The sequence below is a fragment of the Microdochium trichocladiopsis genome (genome assembly GCF_020744255.1).
Source record: "Microdochium trichocladiopsis strain MPI-CAGE-CH-0230 chromosome Unknown B0I36scaffold_12, whole genome shotgun sequence".
NCBI classification, from domain to species: Eukaryota; Fungi; Ascomycota; class Sordariomycetes; order Xylariales; family Microdochiaceae; genus Microdochium; species Microdochium trichocladiopsis.
Window position 1 is genome coordinate 1,706,487 of NW_025763555.1, and position 13,183 is coordinate 1,719,669.

General features: G+C 50.9%; 6 protein-coding genes across 6 annotated transcripts; 2 read left to right on the plus strand and 4 right to left on the minus strand.

Annotated features, from left to right (window-relative positions):
• Nucleotides 1–692: 692 nt before the first annotated feature.
• B0I36DRAFT_232076 (uncharacterized protein) lies at nt 693–2,850 on the minus strand (the record flags this gene model as incomplete). Its single annotated transcript, XM_046149145.1, has 2 exons — nt 693–1,301; nt 1,351–2,850. Coding segments are annotated over 2 exons (2,109 nt in total), but the record flags the coding sequence as incomplete, so codon positions are not given.
• Nucleotides 2,851–2,927: 77 nt separating this feature from the next.
• Nucleotides 2,928–3,914, minus strand: B0I36DRAFT_337971 (uncharacterized protein). The gene is made up of 2 exons (XM_046155717.1): nt 3,769–3,914; nt 2,928–3,696 (listed from the first exon to the last, which is right to left on the minus strand). The coding sequence occupies exon 2, from the start codon at nt 3,668–3,670 to the stop codon at nt 3,014–3,016; it is 657 nt and encodes a 218-aa protein (XP_046006152.1). The 5' UTR covers nt 3,671–3,696; nt 3,769–3,914; the 3' UTR covers nt 2,928–3,013.
• Nucleotides 3,915–5,980: 2,066 nt separating this feature from the next.
• On the minus strand, nt 5,981–6,736 carry B0I36DRAFT_397157 (uncharacterized protein; the record flags this gene model as incomplete). Its single annotated transcript, XM_046161571.1, has 1 exon — nt 5,981–6,736. One exon carries the CDS (start codon nt 6,734–6,736, stop codon nt 5,981–5,983), a length of 756 nt encoding a protein of 251 aa, XP_046006153.1.
• A 323-nt stretch (nt 6,737–7,059) lies between these two features.
• On the plus strand, nt 7,060–8,455 carry B0I36DRAFT_355307 (uncharacterized protein; the record flags this gene model as incomplete). Its single annotated transcript, XM_046157427.1, has 4 exons — nt 7,060–7,083; nt 7,187–7,353; nt 7,953–8,203; nt 8,421–8,455. The coding sequence occupies 4 exons, from the start codon at nt 7,060–7,062 to the stop codon at nt 8,453–8,455; spliced, it is 477 nt and encodes a 158-aa protein (XP_046006154.1).
• A 727-nt stretch (nt 8,456–9,182) lies between these two features.
• B0I36DRAFT_254615 (uncharacterized protein) lies at nt 9,183–10,918 on the plus strand (the record flags this gene model as incomplete). The annotated part of the gene is made up of 4 exons (XM_046150828.1): nt 9,183–9,677; nt 9,725–10,459; nt 10,516–10,656; nt 10,787–10,918. 4 exons carry the CDS (start codon nt 9,183–9,185, stop codon nt 10,916–10,918), a joined length of 1,503 nt encoding a protein of 500 aa, XP_046006155.1.
• Nucleotides 10,919–10,956: 38 nt separating this feature from the next.
• On the minus strand, nt 10,957–12,706 carry B0I36DRAFT_298880 (major facilitator superfamily domain-containing protein; the record flags this gene model as incomplete). Its single annotated transcript, XM_046151963.1, has 4 exons — nt 10,957–11,675; nt 11,724–12,147; nt 12,199–12,512; nt 12,563–12,706. The coding sequence occupies 4 exons, from the start codon at nt 12,704–12,706 to the stop codon at nt 11,007–11,009; spliced, it is 1,551 nt and encodes a 516-aa protein (XP_046006156.1). The 3' UTR covers nt 10,957–11,006.
• Nucleotides 12,707–13,183: the final 477 nt, after the last annotated feature.

The window sequence follows — 13,183 nt, forward strand, 5'->3', positions numbered from 1 at the left end:
TAGCTCCTGCCTCACGGAGGGTTTCCCAGCTGACTTCGCGACTTTTAACAGCGCGTTCACGGCTATTGTGCAGTTTTATACTCGCAATTTCATTTGTACGGTATTTAAAGCCGTACAGACATGTTCCCATTAGTTGAAGTTAGTTTACAATACTAATGTCGCATGAGACGTGCGGTATGATTTTGGACCACTACTGAGTGAAGCCTGTTCAATGTTAACTTTATGGTAAGAATTGTAGATATGATTAAACAAGACATCCTGTATGTTCGCGGACATTCAGCTACGATACACATCGGAAAAGCAATTTAAGCCCATCTCTACTTAAGGCAAGTAGGGAGAAGGGAAGTCGAAAGGCACCAATTATGATGCACGTGTCTCTAGATAAAGGTAAAATATAAGATGAAAACACGGCCACTCGAGCATCCAATAACAAGTTTCGTATCTGCATCCACTGTGGCCCACCTAATAACTCGCGATCGGAGCTCTGGATGAAGCCAGAGGACCGGCAGCGAATCCCTCAAAATCCATGCACCATCCGAACTGATACCATAGCGTTGGCGGCCGGCCATGGCGGACATGTTTGGATATAGATCCAATATGTATTCCACGTAATTTCCGACACGGAGTACTTGAACACCGGTATATATATATGTGTCAGTCGTGTTTAATGACAAAGAGCCATCAGCACCAACTTCGTATGTCGCCTCGCACGTGGCCGTAGCCGCATCCCACAGCTTGACTGTCTTATCCCACGATGCCGAGACAACGCGGCGGCCGTCTGGGGAGAAGGCTGCCGATCGGACCGAGGCGGTATGGCCCTGGAGTGTCGCTTCGCACGTGGCCGTAGCCGCATCCCACAGCTTGACCGTGTTGTCATCCGATGCCGAGACAACGCGGCGGCCGTCTGGAGAGAAGGCTGCCGACCAGACCCTGTTAGTATGGCCCTCGAGTGTCGCCTCGTAAGTGGCCGTAGCCGCATCCCACAGCTTGACTGTCTTATCGCCCGATGCCGAGACAACGCGGCGGCCGTCTGGAGAGAAAGCTGCCGATAGGACCGAGGCGGTATGGCCCTCGAGTGTCGCCTCGCATGCGCTCCACCGCTCTGACAGTTCCGGTTTGCACTTGACCCAATCTGGGGCCTCACCGCGGAAGAGCTTTCGTGCCAAACTTTTAACAGGACTGAAAACTATTGCTGATGCATAACACTGCAGTGGTCGGGTCTCAAGCGCCGGGCGGAAGCCTCGCAGAAGACGATACACGTCAGCAATTATTGCCTGAAGATCTGAAGCACTCGGATGATCCTGATTTAGTCAGTATTGTTGACGTACTAAACTGCGTATGAAAACATACCTGAATGTGCTGTTTGAGTCCGTCTAATGCAACAATGCTATCTGGTATGCCGCGTAGTAGACTCAACGCCTCAATCCAGTAGAGAGCCTTAGTCCGCAAGAAGCTGTCTGCTATTTCACCGTCGTGTAAATTTCTGCCTTCATCCTGATTCGTAATGGCATCCACCAAATGATTGACCCAGTAGACGCAGCAGTACCCGACTGTCGAGAGTGGATCAGGCGTCGGCGGTTTGACTTTCTCGATTGGGAAGCCTGGATAGCGTAGATTGTAGTTATCGCGCTTCAGTATGCTAGACATAGCCTCGATTGAGTTCTCGAGAATCTGGCTGTGAACTGATGGCTGTCCGTTGGGAAAGAGAACGACCGGATAAGACTTCATTAAGAAGTCCTTTGCAGACTGGTGGACAAAGTACACCTTGTCTTCACGAATTGTGAGGAACGAGCCGCACAGGCTGATGATCCCCTCGAGCATTTCGCGATAGGTTTTCATGCGAAAGGACTCTCCGACCAGAGTCATCAACTCAGACAGCGACGGTGGGCGATAGGTCGTTGCTACGAGTGCAAGAACCTGCTTGCAGGATTCAGTATCTTCTGAGGCGAGTGTTTGCTCTATCATTCGTTGATATAGAGCATCAAGCCCCAGAGGAAAAGACTTGACATTCTGTAACACATTCCAGGAGTAAGTCGTTTCGAGTTCTTGATAGACCAAGGCAACCCAGAGAAACGTGCCATCTGCGTTCGACGACAGATAGTGGTAAACTTCCCTGGCGATGTCATCGCGGTAACCCTTGCGTCGTGCAAGCTCGGACACCTTGTGCTCGATGTATGTATTTACGGCTTCTGTAACTGAAGTTTCATTAACCTCAAGCGAAAGCCTGTGCGCCACTTTGCATAATGGTTCCTCAATCTGAGGCCAATTGCGGCTTGAAATGAGCCATTTCGCTGTGGTATTTTGCGAGGTCCTGACCACCAGGTCGAGAAACACTGGCAGACCTTGCAAACACTCGTCCAGAGCGTCGACCACAAGGACAACTCCCTGAAGTTTGGGATCTTGGAGAATGTTCTCGAAGATTTCACATAGCGCCTGCCAGCCATTGGTGTCTTCGAAAAGGTCTCTGCCGGCGGCTGCGTGCGGCTTCTCCATGTGAGAAATGAGGGAGGCGTCCTTCTCGAGGAGCATGTAGATCAAGCTGCGCAAGGCAGCCTTCGCGGTACTGATGCGCTCGTCTGTGGCCTGGAAAAGAAAGTAGGATAGAGTCTGTCCCTCGGTGCGCATCCTCTCTAGTTCGTCGATGATTCCGCAAAGGAGCATGGTCTTGCCCTTGCCCGGATCGCCCTTGACCCAGAGTAGTCGCTGATTGTCATTGTTGCGCCACTGGCGAAAGTCCGGGTTGTCGAGCACCCATAAGTAAGAGTCCCTGAGAAGGCTGCCCTTCATGCCCTCGATGCGCCTCTTATCATGGCGAGGATCGGTCACGCGCAAGTCGGCTATGCATTGCTTGGCAACTTCGCTTTTTGTGTCTGGCCCTCAATACACCACGTCAGTGCTGGAATTGCGAAAGGGAGCCTTTATGATGTATGCAGAAACCCAATATTTACAATGTATTTGGCGCAGTAAAGTGCGATAACAGGCAGCGATGACAATTACCTAAGATTCCCAGCGCCTACATCGACGTCTGTGCACTCTTACCTGCTGGCTGTCCTGCAAAGGTTATGTTCTCCGCATTGTATTGGTGACCAGATCCCGAATTGTGGTTCTTCTTCAGCGTACCCGACCCTGAAACGATGTTTTGATCTCCTGAGCCTGAATGGGAGTATTGCTGATGTCCATCATCATCAGCGAGGGAGCCAAGTTCTTCAAGGGACTTCTGGATGTCCTGGAGTGTCTCTGCGTCCTGGAAGATCTGATTCTGAGCTAGTAGCTCGAGACCCTTCATAACTTCTTCCATGCTTTCTTTGACCTGATTGCTGTTTCGCTTCAGAATCATGGCCTTCTTCATGCGTTCTATCCTCGATGTATGTGGTCCAGGCAGAGCCTTTTCGAATATTTCCTTGATCTTGTCTGCATGCTCCTTGCATTGCTGTAGAACCGACTCGGAGCTCTTGATTCCATCTTCACTGACTTGTCGGCTCTGTATGTGCTCTGCTGCACGACTGAGAGCATGATGGACCAGTGGAATGCGTTCGGCGGCCGCACGAAATTTCCTCGGCATTCCCGAAACATCGCTTGCTGCATCGTAAACGTCATGCGCGGCTTCGAAGATGGCAATGACGGCGGAGATGAGACCAAGTACTGTTCCGACTTCGACGACACCCGTCATCTCGAGAAGGATCAGTCGCGTTTTGCCTGGACAAGAATTGTGCCACTGAGGATGAGTATGTTCTGTCGCCGGATATGATGGGCACTAGACAGACTTACGATCGCGAAAAAACCTGGAATGCGAAATAGAGTCTGAGAGTGTGTTGGGCTAGTACAATCAGGGGATCTGGAATGACAGGTGCTCTTCGTGAGGAACGACCAGGTCAGAACGAAGGTCGCCAAGAGAATAGACTCATGGCCCTGGCTCCAAAAACCGAGGAAAAAGAAATTGGTGTTAGGCTTGTTGAGCGGCGCAGTTACATTCAACCTCGAGGTGCTCTGCACGACCCCGCACGAGCGCCATTTTTGCTGCATCTTGTCGGTTCAGCCCTGAAGCCACTTGTAAGATTGGCTGGTTTGAGGGAAGAGATTAGGGCTGGACCGGGTCAAGATCATGTTGAATGTCGCGCTGGGGTCCTGCTCATACATTTGTAGCGATGCACAGCTTTGGAATCGTTCTCTTAAATATGCACACCCATAGCGCCAGGATCCAATCACCGTTAGATCTTGCCATGTTAGGAGCACTTAGCCAAGTAAAAGAGCCTTGCGATTTTAGCCCATTTCCACAACACTATACACTGGCTGCGCATGATGGTGGTCCTTTCCTTGCAATCATGTATGCTTGGGCCATGCAAGCCAAAGCGGAAATGGCCATCTTGACAGCAGCATGAGTGCACCCCGCTGCAACCTGGCAATGAATGATTGGGTATATTCTGCCACGTACTGGCTCGTGCAGACCGGTGTGGACGTGGCTTACAGCTTTGACCTGAGACCTGAGAAGTACTGTAACGGCGCGCAGCTGATCCATATTGATGGCTCTAATCTATGGAGTCCGTGGGGTCGATCTGCACGAGTTCAGCTGCAGGTGAGGCCATTCTGCCTTGACAACATATGACTCCACCCGATGCACCGACAAGGCACAGTTTCAACTTCACAAACTAGGTCTTTGGCCGCCACCCGGACTAGTCGAGACCGAGCAGTCCTGCAGCAGGAGCTCTGTCCTCAGTGACAGAGTCTCTCAAGCATACCCTCGAGTCTCAGTAGCTCTGTATATGATTGCGTGATACCTTCGCCACGAGGCTGCCCGGCGCCACATTTACGCATCATGCTGAGGAAAGCCGCAGCGCTAAATCAGAATCATCGGATGACTTGAGTCTGGTCCAAGCGGCATTGTGTACCTGTTCTGCAAGCCAATGTTGAGTCTTGTCGAGATTTGCGGGCTTTCGAAGTCATCGAGCTCGTGGACTGGCCATTCGTAGTCGTTTTGCCACGGTCTGCATAGGCGTCAGACAGCATCGTAGTCAGTTGCGGTGATGTGAACTGTGTAACGCTGGGCAGTGTCCACGTGGCCATTCCATCGTAGTAGCCAGGCACAGAGCCATTGTGCCTCTACAGGGAGCCACATGAGACATTGGATCCACATAGAGATGAGTCATCCAGCCTCTGTCCCAGTCCAGTATTCAGGAGCTCCCACAGTCCCATGCTCGCTAACCTGAAGCAGCTGAGCATGGCTTTCGTCGAAGACATCCGGTCAATTGACGATGGCGCGAGGCTCGACGGTGGTCAGTTGATGTGCAGTTTTAGCCACAAAATGGTTGGAGGCCCCTCTGACCGCACTCCATCCCGCAAACACCTATAGATCTGGTGTCCTCATCTACATCCTAACTTCATTTCGCTTTTTGTAGAAGGTTGCTTTCAATCCCTTGCAGATATCAAATGTTATTGATGAAGAGGTGGCCGTTACGAGCACTACTTGCAGTCCATAGACTGTACAGCCCATCCTACTGGAGGACTGTAAACTCGCGTTTCCTGCCAACATCCCGAACGAGTTCGCGTTACTTGTCCACCACGCTTTCCGCTGAGCAGTGAGTCTTAATAGAGGACCAGAAAGCCGAATGCGCCATGTCATCGCCACAAAAGACGGCCAATCGAAGTCAAGATTGATATGGCTATCAGCTCTTGAGAGATTGCAGAAGCTCGCCGTGCAAGCTATAACTTTCAACGTCGGCCGATCGACGAGAACGAATGAGTGTAGAAATGTTTGCTTGCAAGACTCTTGCTTGTTGCAGCATTGTGTGTTTTTCTCATAATGTGATGCCTCCATCCATGCAATAAGCGAGGAGTCTTAATCAAGCCATTACTGACTATGGATCATGAACTGGCTGTCCTCTACCCCACCTTCCTGCAGAAGTGCCCACTTTCCCACTTCTCCACTGATTAATGTGGTGTGCCAAGACCAGGGTGTCCGTGCGCAGAACTATTTTTGCATGACCTACACAGACACCGATTTCGAATCTGACTGTAGTAGGTTTTTAATCGCCTGTTTAAGAGGCTTATCCACTACAACACGTTCTCGCGGGAGGACCAGGACCGTGTTGATACCACTTGACAAAGCGCTACCTTGCACTTGCTCTGGAAGCAACGACTTAAAGGAGGTCGAAAGAAACGCAAAGTCCTGCTCTTGAAGCTCATACGCGACCTTCTTTACTTCATTTTCGTCGGAAGGGTCAACGTGCGCTGTACGAACAGTCTCTAGCTGTCCATATCGGAATGTGCGGAAGTGAATGGTATGACGGGCGGGAGAATGAACGGGTGAGTTCACTTCGGCCGTGCTCGCCCATAATCGACCTTGTCGCTTTACTGCTTGATGACTCGGCAGCTCATTCGCCCTCTTTTTTCCACTTTCCTGGCGAGGTAACGAGATGTCATCAGCTTCACTTTGTGTACTCTCGATCTCGCTCGAGTCGGCTGACGAGATACTGGATGGCGTCAACGCTCGGGGCAAGATATGACCGAGCTGAGGCGTAGTACCAAAGAAAGCCGTGTAAAAGGACTGTAGTACGAAAAACGAGGTAACCGTCGATGGCATATGGTCGCGATGGAGATTAGGAATAAACAAGTACTGTTTGTCTTGATTGAATGTATCTTCGTATGGCAACCCGCTTCGTTTCTTTGTGCTTGCACTACTCTCACGCTGCGGCAGATCCCCGGTTGTGATGGGGACATCCTCCTGGCTTCTTAATCTCATGATTTCGGGCGATACAAATCCAATCCGGCCTGCAAACGTCGCGAACTTTTGCAAGGACTCCAAATGTGCTCTACTCAGCTCGACTTTCGTCAGCAACCTCCTCGCCCTACCATCTCGGGCCTTCGGGAGGTCTCTGAAGTTCCTCAGAGCATACAGCCACAGCTGTCGTCGCGCGATCTCAAAGCGTACCTCTGAGGAGGCGTCCAGCTGATAATACTCACCTTCGGCTATTTCTACCAAGATGCCCCTATTACTAGGATCGCCTGGATAGCAGCCCTTGATTATACTGTATATGCTCATTGGCGCGCTCGATACCACGCGACATGGAGGATTTAGTACACCACTTGGTAATGGCATAAGGTGACTTATGCTTTGAGCGCATGAGTCCAGAAGCTTCAAGTCGTCAAGGAGGGTAAACAGGGAGGGAATTGTGTGACCTATAGACCATAGGCCCTGTCTGATGATCAATCTCTGTTCGGTGCTGAAGTTCTTGAAGATTGTGCCTCTCTCCATTCGCGAGTCAATCTCCGCAGCATCGTGCGTCGATACCATCGGGCATCGCCCTTCGATAGCCTTTACAGTAGCTGTGTCCAAGTCAAGCAGAAGCCCTTCGAAAGGTACGATCGCCTCCCAGTCCTCTGTAACGCGTCGTACATAACAAATAACCTCCTTATATCCCCGAGCTTAGCCTTCAGGGGGACTTGAGTAAAGCGGCCGTGGCACATACCTCGCTATATCTAACGTATTTGTGCCATTGACTGACACTCCAGCCATCTCTGAGCGCCGGAATCGCCAAGGGTTTATCAAAGGCTGCAGCAAGGCCTTCACTTCGCAGCATTGCGCGCACACATCTCAGCGCATGTCGTGAGGATAATTGTTCTAACAACCGCACTTGCCTGTCGTGTTGGCCTAGTAGGCTGCACTCTCGAATTGAACAGTAGAGCTCCACGTCCCTCGTTGAGTCTGGCTTTCTCTTGCTCATCGCAAAGAGTGTATTGAGTCCTGTGTCTGGCGGATGTGCCGAGGAGTCCGAACTTGAATTCTCCCGAGGCTCCAAAATGTGCTCCCGCAGCCACTGCATCCCAAGCCCGGTGGCCACCGACCTACTTAAATCAATGGAAGCACATACGCTCCTACGCTGCCCGTCGGCATAATACTGAGCAATGAGCAAGGATAACACGAGATTTACGCAAATCTACATCAATGACCCGAACAGCACTCATCGAAAGGGCGTGCCCAACAAACGGCAGCCCGTTGCCTTGGAACCAGCGACACCACCCAGAGAACGCAAGGTCATCAAAACGAAGGAGTTTGAGAGCCTAATTCAGATCAGGGATACTACCAACCCTGTCATTGAGACTATCGTTCCATCGAACCAAAGCAAGACCTCTCGTGTGAACCTCCTGGGAGCGCAGCCCGGAGATCCTTGGCAAAAGTACACCAAAATCCTTACTTGGTTTGATCTCGGTAAGGAAACCTGGCTTGCATTGGAACAGTCATCGCCAGGAAGATTTGTGAACATCAGATCAGTAGCCGTGGCGAGTCTTTATGATATCCAAAATCGTCGGCATACAAGCTTTGTTTCAGCACTCGAGGCGTTCTCGATGAATAAGGACGTTTACGTCATTTTTGAAGTGATGCAGCTAAGCCTTCTGCATGTCATTTCATGTACTCGGTACCCTAGTCCCCACGAAGGCGCTGCAATTCTTGGACAAGTGAGTACTCTCCTCCGACACACGTCCCAGTGGCTAATAAACAGATCATTGATGGCCTGTCTTTTCTGGAAAGCGAGAATCTAGAACACCCGTTACTAGACTGGGAATTTATTCTGGTGAACAACAATGGTGAAGTCAAGATATGTAAGCAGCGAAAACGCAGTCTGGAGAACGGACTGGCTCTAATGAAGTGCATCAGCTTGCTGTGAAGCGTGTCAGCCCGTCAATCCGGCACGAAAGCACTGGGCAGCAGCCCGGATCAACACAATCACGCAAGGCTTAGTCAACAAGAATGAAGGCAGAGAGGGCATCCATAACCGGCAGTGGCTTTCTAATGGGGATGCAGTGTCTTTTGTCGCTGCCACAACATCAGCACAGACTGCGACCGAGCTACAGCAGGTACTTGGCCCCCCATGATATTCCGATTCGTGGTACTAATGGATGTTCTAGCACGAGTTTCTTAAGAAGTTCGGGCGAAAAGGCGCAGTGTGGGACTGCGGCTCCTTGCTTATTCTAATAGCTGTTAGTCAGGTACAGGCTCACCCACGAGAGTATAAGCTTGAAACCCAAGTATAACTTTACGAGGCTCGTGTAAGTCACATCTCCAAAAATGGAGCCAGGTGTAACAAAGGAGTTGAGCCGGAAATAGCATAAGGCCGACATGAGAGACTGTATATATGTACTATTCCCTCTCGAGAGTGTCTCGGAATCCTAGCTTAGCATGAGATGTAATGGATGATTTGCTAAGCGTGCAACTTCCCGCCCATCAAGTCTATGCTTTGTCTCTTTGCGGTATCCTCATTGCGCTATTCATAGCGCGGCAGGTGTTGCCGCTTATCTACATCTGGTGTCGGGCTCTCTTTCTTCTGGGGCTCCGGTTGTTCAGCTACACGTTCATAATCAATCGCCATCGATGGGCAGGACCCTGGACGATTAGTCTCATCCTCGGTCGAGGTATATATGTGGTATCAAATGCGGTGTGCCTGCTACTGCCGCAGCCATCGCGAACAGAGCTGGCATCACGAGCTGGCTATTTAGCAGCAACTAATATAACGCCACTCTTCCTGTCATTCCACTTAGACTTTCTAGCTAATTCTCTGGGCCTATCCCGTAAAACGACACAAGAAGTACACAAAGCGGCAGGGGTCATGACCTTCGCGCTACTGCTTCTCCACGTCTCTCTGTCTCTCGATCTTGAAGAAGTACTCGATCTATATAGGATAATGGTAGGGTTTTCGATTCCCAAGATTGGTAGATCCCACTAACTTCCCAGGCATCGGCCTCTGTAGGACTTATGGCGGTTCTCAGCATAGTCCCTCTCAGGAAGCGTGTATACGAACTCGCAGACAAGACTCACAGAGCCCTTGCAGTCATTATCGCCTTCTCCACATGGCAACATATAAGCACCGCCGCTTATGTGCAACAGTGGTTGTTGTTTACCCTAATTGGACTGATCGGTCTTGTTCATGCTGTGCAGTTTTTGCTATTCCTGTACCGGAATACTCGCTGGGGCAAACCATTCCCTAAAGCATATATTATAAACGATGGGGTCATCGTGAGAATAGTCCTCCAACTGCCGCGTCCGATCAAGATCGACGCTGGACAATACATCAGCCTAAGTATCATGTCCTCGACTCTCGGCTTTTGGTCGTGGGCGCAAAGCCATCCATTTACCATTACTTCGTGGTCCCCTCTAAAGCAGGACAAACTAGAGCTATACGTCCAATGCCGAGGCGGCCTAACCTTACGACTTCTCCACATGGGCGAGCGGAATTGTCTCGCATTCTTCAGCGGCCCTTATGGAAAATCGCATTCCTTGAAGGAGGCTAAGTGTGTTCTGATGTTAACCACGGACTTCGGGATTATTGCGGTCCTTCCATACCTGAAGAAAATTACTGCCACACACAAATGCCGTGCCCACATTATCTGGCACGTAAAGAGGCTTAGTGAGTTCGCTCCACTAGTAGCCTTACTGAACGACTATCTACAGGATCCTACCCTCAGAAGGGTAAGCTTATTATTGGCTGAATCCTTCCTTTTGCGTTGAGACCTGACAGACCTCAGATCCTACAAATCTCCATTTACAACGAGGGTGCGACTCACAACGAAGCTTTAGGGGATCATGGCCGTGTAAACACTTTCCCTCACGCGCCGAATATAGCTGAGATCCTACAAAGTGAGGTAGATGGAGATTCTATTCCGGAAGTGGGACTGCCTTCCCGTCCACCTCCCTACGATCAAGATTCACTACTGGAATCGTAAGCGCGATATCAGTCAGACAATGATCACATCCTCGTACTCGGTCAGTTTATCACATCCGCACTTTGACCTTGAGTTCAGTGTAATTGATTTGTTTGTTCTATCAGTATCGGGATCGCATGAGCTCCGTGACACAACAAGGAAAGTAGCAGGCCGATATCTGAGCCGCGGCTTGATTCTTGAGGAGCTAGATTACCAGCAAGAGTAGGGGGAAGAATACGTCTCCAGTTGACAAGCGCCGTAGAGGTTTATGTCTGGCTAGGCTAAGTCAGGCCTGTAACGAGGTAGCGCTCCATTCATCTTGTGTTGAGACGCCGACGGCCTCTGCTCTCCTTGGGCTTCGCCAGCAGACTGACTAAGAGAGCTACACCTGAAACGGCTGTGAAAAAGCCAAATACTCCACGGAAACCATAGAGATATGCTTGGAGAATCTGCGCCTTTGTATCGCTTCCATCCGGAAGCTGGGAGAGTTCAGCGACGTAACTTTCACTGTGGATGGCAATTTCCTGAGATAGACCCTGCCAATCCAATTTCAGTGCCATGACATTCTGAAAGGCAGCAGTGCCGGCCGCGACCCCTAGAGCCATGCCAAATTGCCGGAGAAAGCCATACATAGCAGCGGCAGTGCCATGCTCGGGCCCGCCAGCCATCTGCTGGGTTGCAATGTTCTGCGCGTTGAGGACGGCACCATGGCCAAGACCGAGCAGGAGGAGAGTGACTACCCAGACGACCTGGTGCGTATCTCTGTCCCAGAGTAGAGTGAGGCCCGTCGCAAGTGTTGTTAGCCCCCATCCACCCCATATGGGATAGCCGAAGTGGCTAAGCCTTGTGATAACTATGCCCGACATTACGGAGCCTACCACCAGAGCAACCGCCACGGGTATAATGGCCTTACCGGTTTCAAGTGCGGTAAAGCCTTTCACAGATTGGAAGTAGAATGGAATGTAATAGAGTTGACCGTATAGCTAGCACGTAGTTAGCAGGGCTATAGAAAAGTCCTCTTTGCAACTTACCAAAAGACCTTGAAGTAGCCCACACACGTAAGGGGCGGTTGTACGGACGCTCCGGAACAAGCGCAGATGTAAGAAAGGTGACGTCTTAACGCGTGTCTCTAAGAACAGCGTAGCTGCTAAGCCACAAACACCGGCAACCAGCGGGGCAAGAGTCGGGGCGCTTGTCCAGCTGTACTGTACTCCGCCCCATGAGATGGCAATGAGAAACGAGGTAATAGAGGCGGTAAAGGAAACGCAGCCAAGCCAGTCAAAGTTGCCGAGGCGACTCTCTGGGATTGGAGTTTGCGGCATTAGAAGGATCATCACAAACCCAACACCACAGAAAGGGAAGACCAAGTAGAACACCCAGCGCCAAGTGGTATATTGAGCAATCGCCCCGCCGATAGTTGGGCCGGTACAATTTCCCAGAGCCCAGGCTCCAAGTCTGTTGCGTGTTAGCGTACTGAAATCAAGAGAGGATCACGGACTCACCCACATCATTGCGTACCACTTCGGCCGGAAGTCGAGCGGCACTATGTCCGTGAAGATGACAAGACTCAAGATAATAATGCCCCCGCCACCAATCCCCTGGAGGCATCGCCCAACAAGCATCACAGCAATTCCCTGTGCAACAGAGCACACGACAGAACCCGCTGAGAAGAAGGTGAGAGATACAAAGAGACAGTTCCGGCGCCCGAATATGTCACTCAATGCCGCAGCGGAGGGCATGGAAATAGTGTTGGCAAGCAGGTATGACGTGGCAATCCAGAAGCCCTGGGTCGTGTCTATTCGCAGATCGACAATAATCGCCTGCGGTACAAATTAGCTCGGAAGGAGGTTCGGAAGCAGACGACGCTTACATGGAGCGATGTCACGAGGATCGAGGCATCGAGAGAGACCATTAACGAGAGAGAGGATAGTGTGGCCATGACGAGGTACTGCGCAGCGCTTGGCTTCCATTCCGCACTAGTGGCCTTGTTGACCCGGCTCTTAGTAGTAGGCATGCTGTATGTTAGATGTGTTGATTGAAGTCGTGAGTGAACCCTCGTCTGGCAGCTGAGGGCTTTTCCATTTACTAAATAACCATTTTAGGCTTTTATGAGTGCGAGGGCCGAGGTCGTTCTTGTGACATCCGTCATGCATCCAATATTGGAGAGGGCTGCTGGTCTTCCTCCGTGTCATAACACTCCGCCACTTATAGCTCCTGGATGCGACATGCTATATAAGCCCTGAGGCCTGAATGCTGGGGGCGCTTCTCAGTCGCAGCGTCCATCGGCCACAAGGTTTAGAAAATAATGTCAATCGGAGAGCTCCTTATCACGATGAAGATCAGGCGATTCCTTCTTGCCACTGTGCTAGTCTTGCAGACTGGTATGGCGGTTGGCCAAGTTGACTCTGTTGCGCAGCTTGTGGCTGCTGCACCAGAGTGTACTGTCAGTACTACTGTCTACCCAGGTTGCGGTGCTAACTCTTGCTGCAGC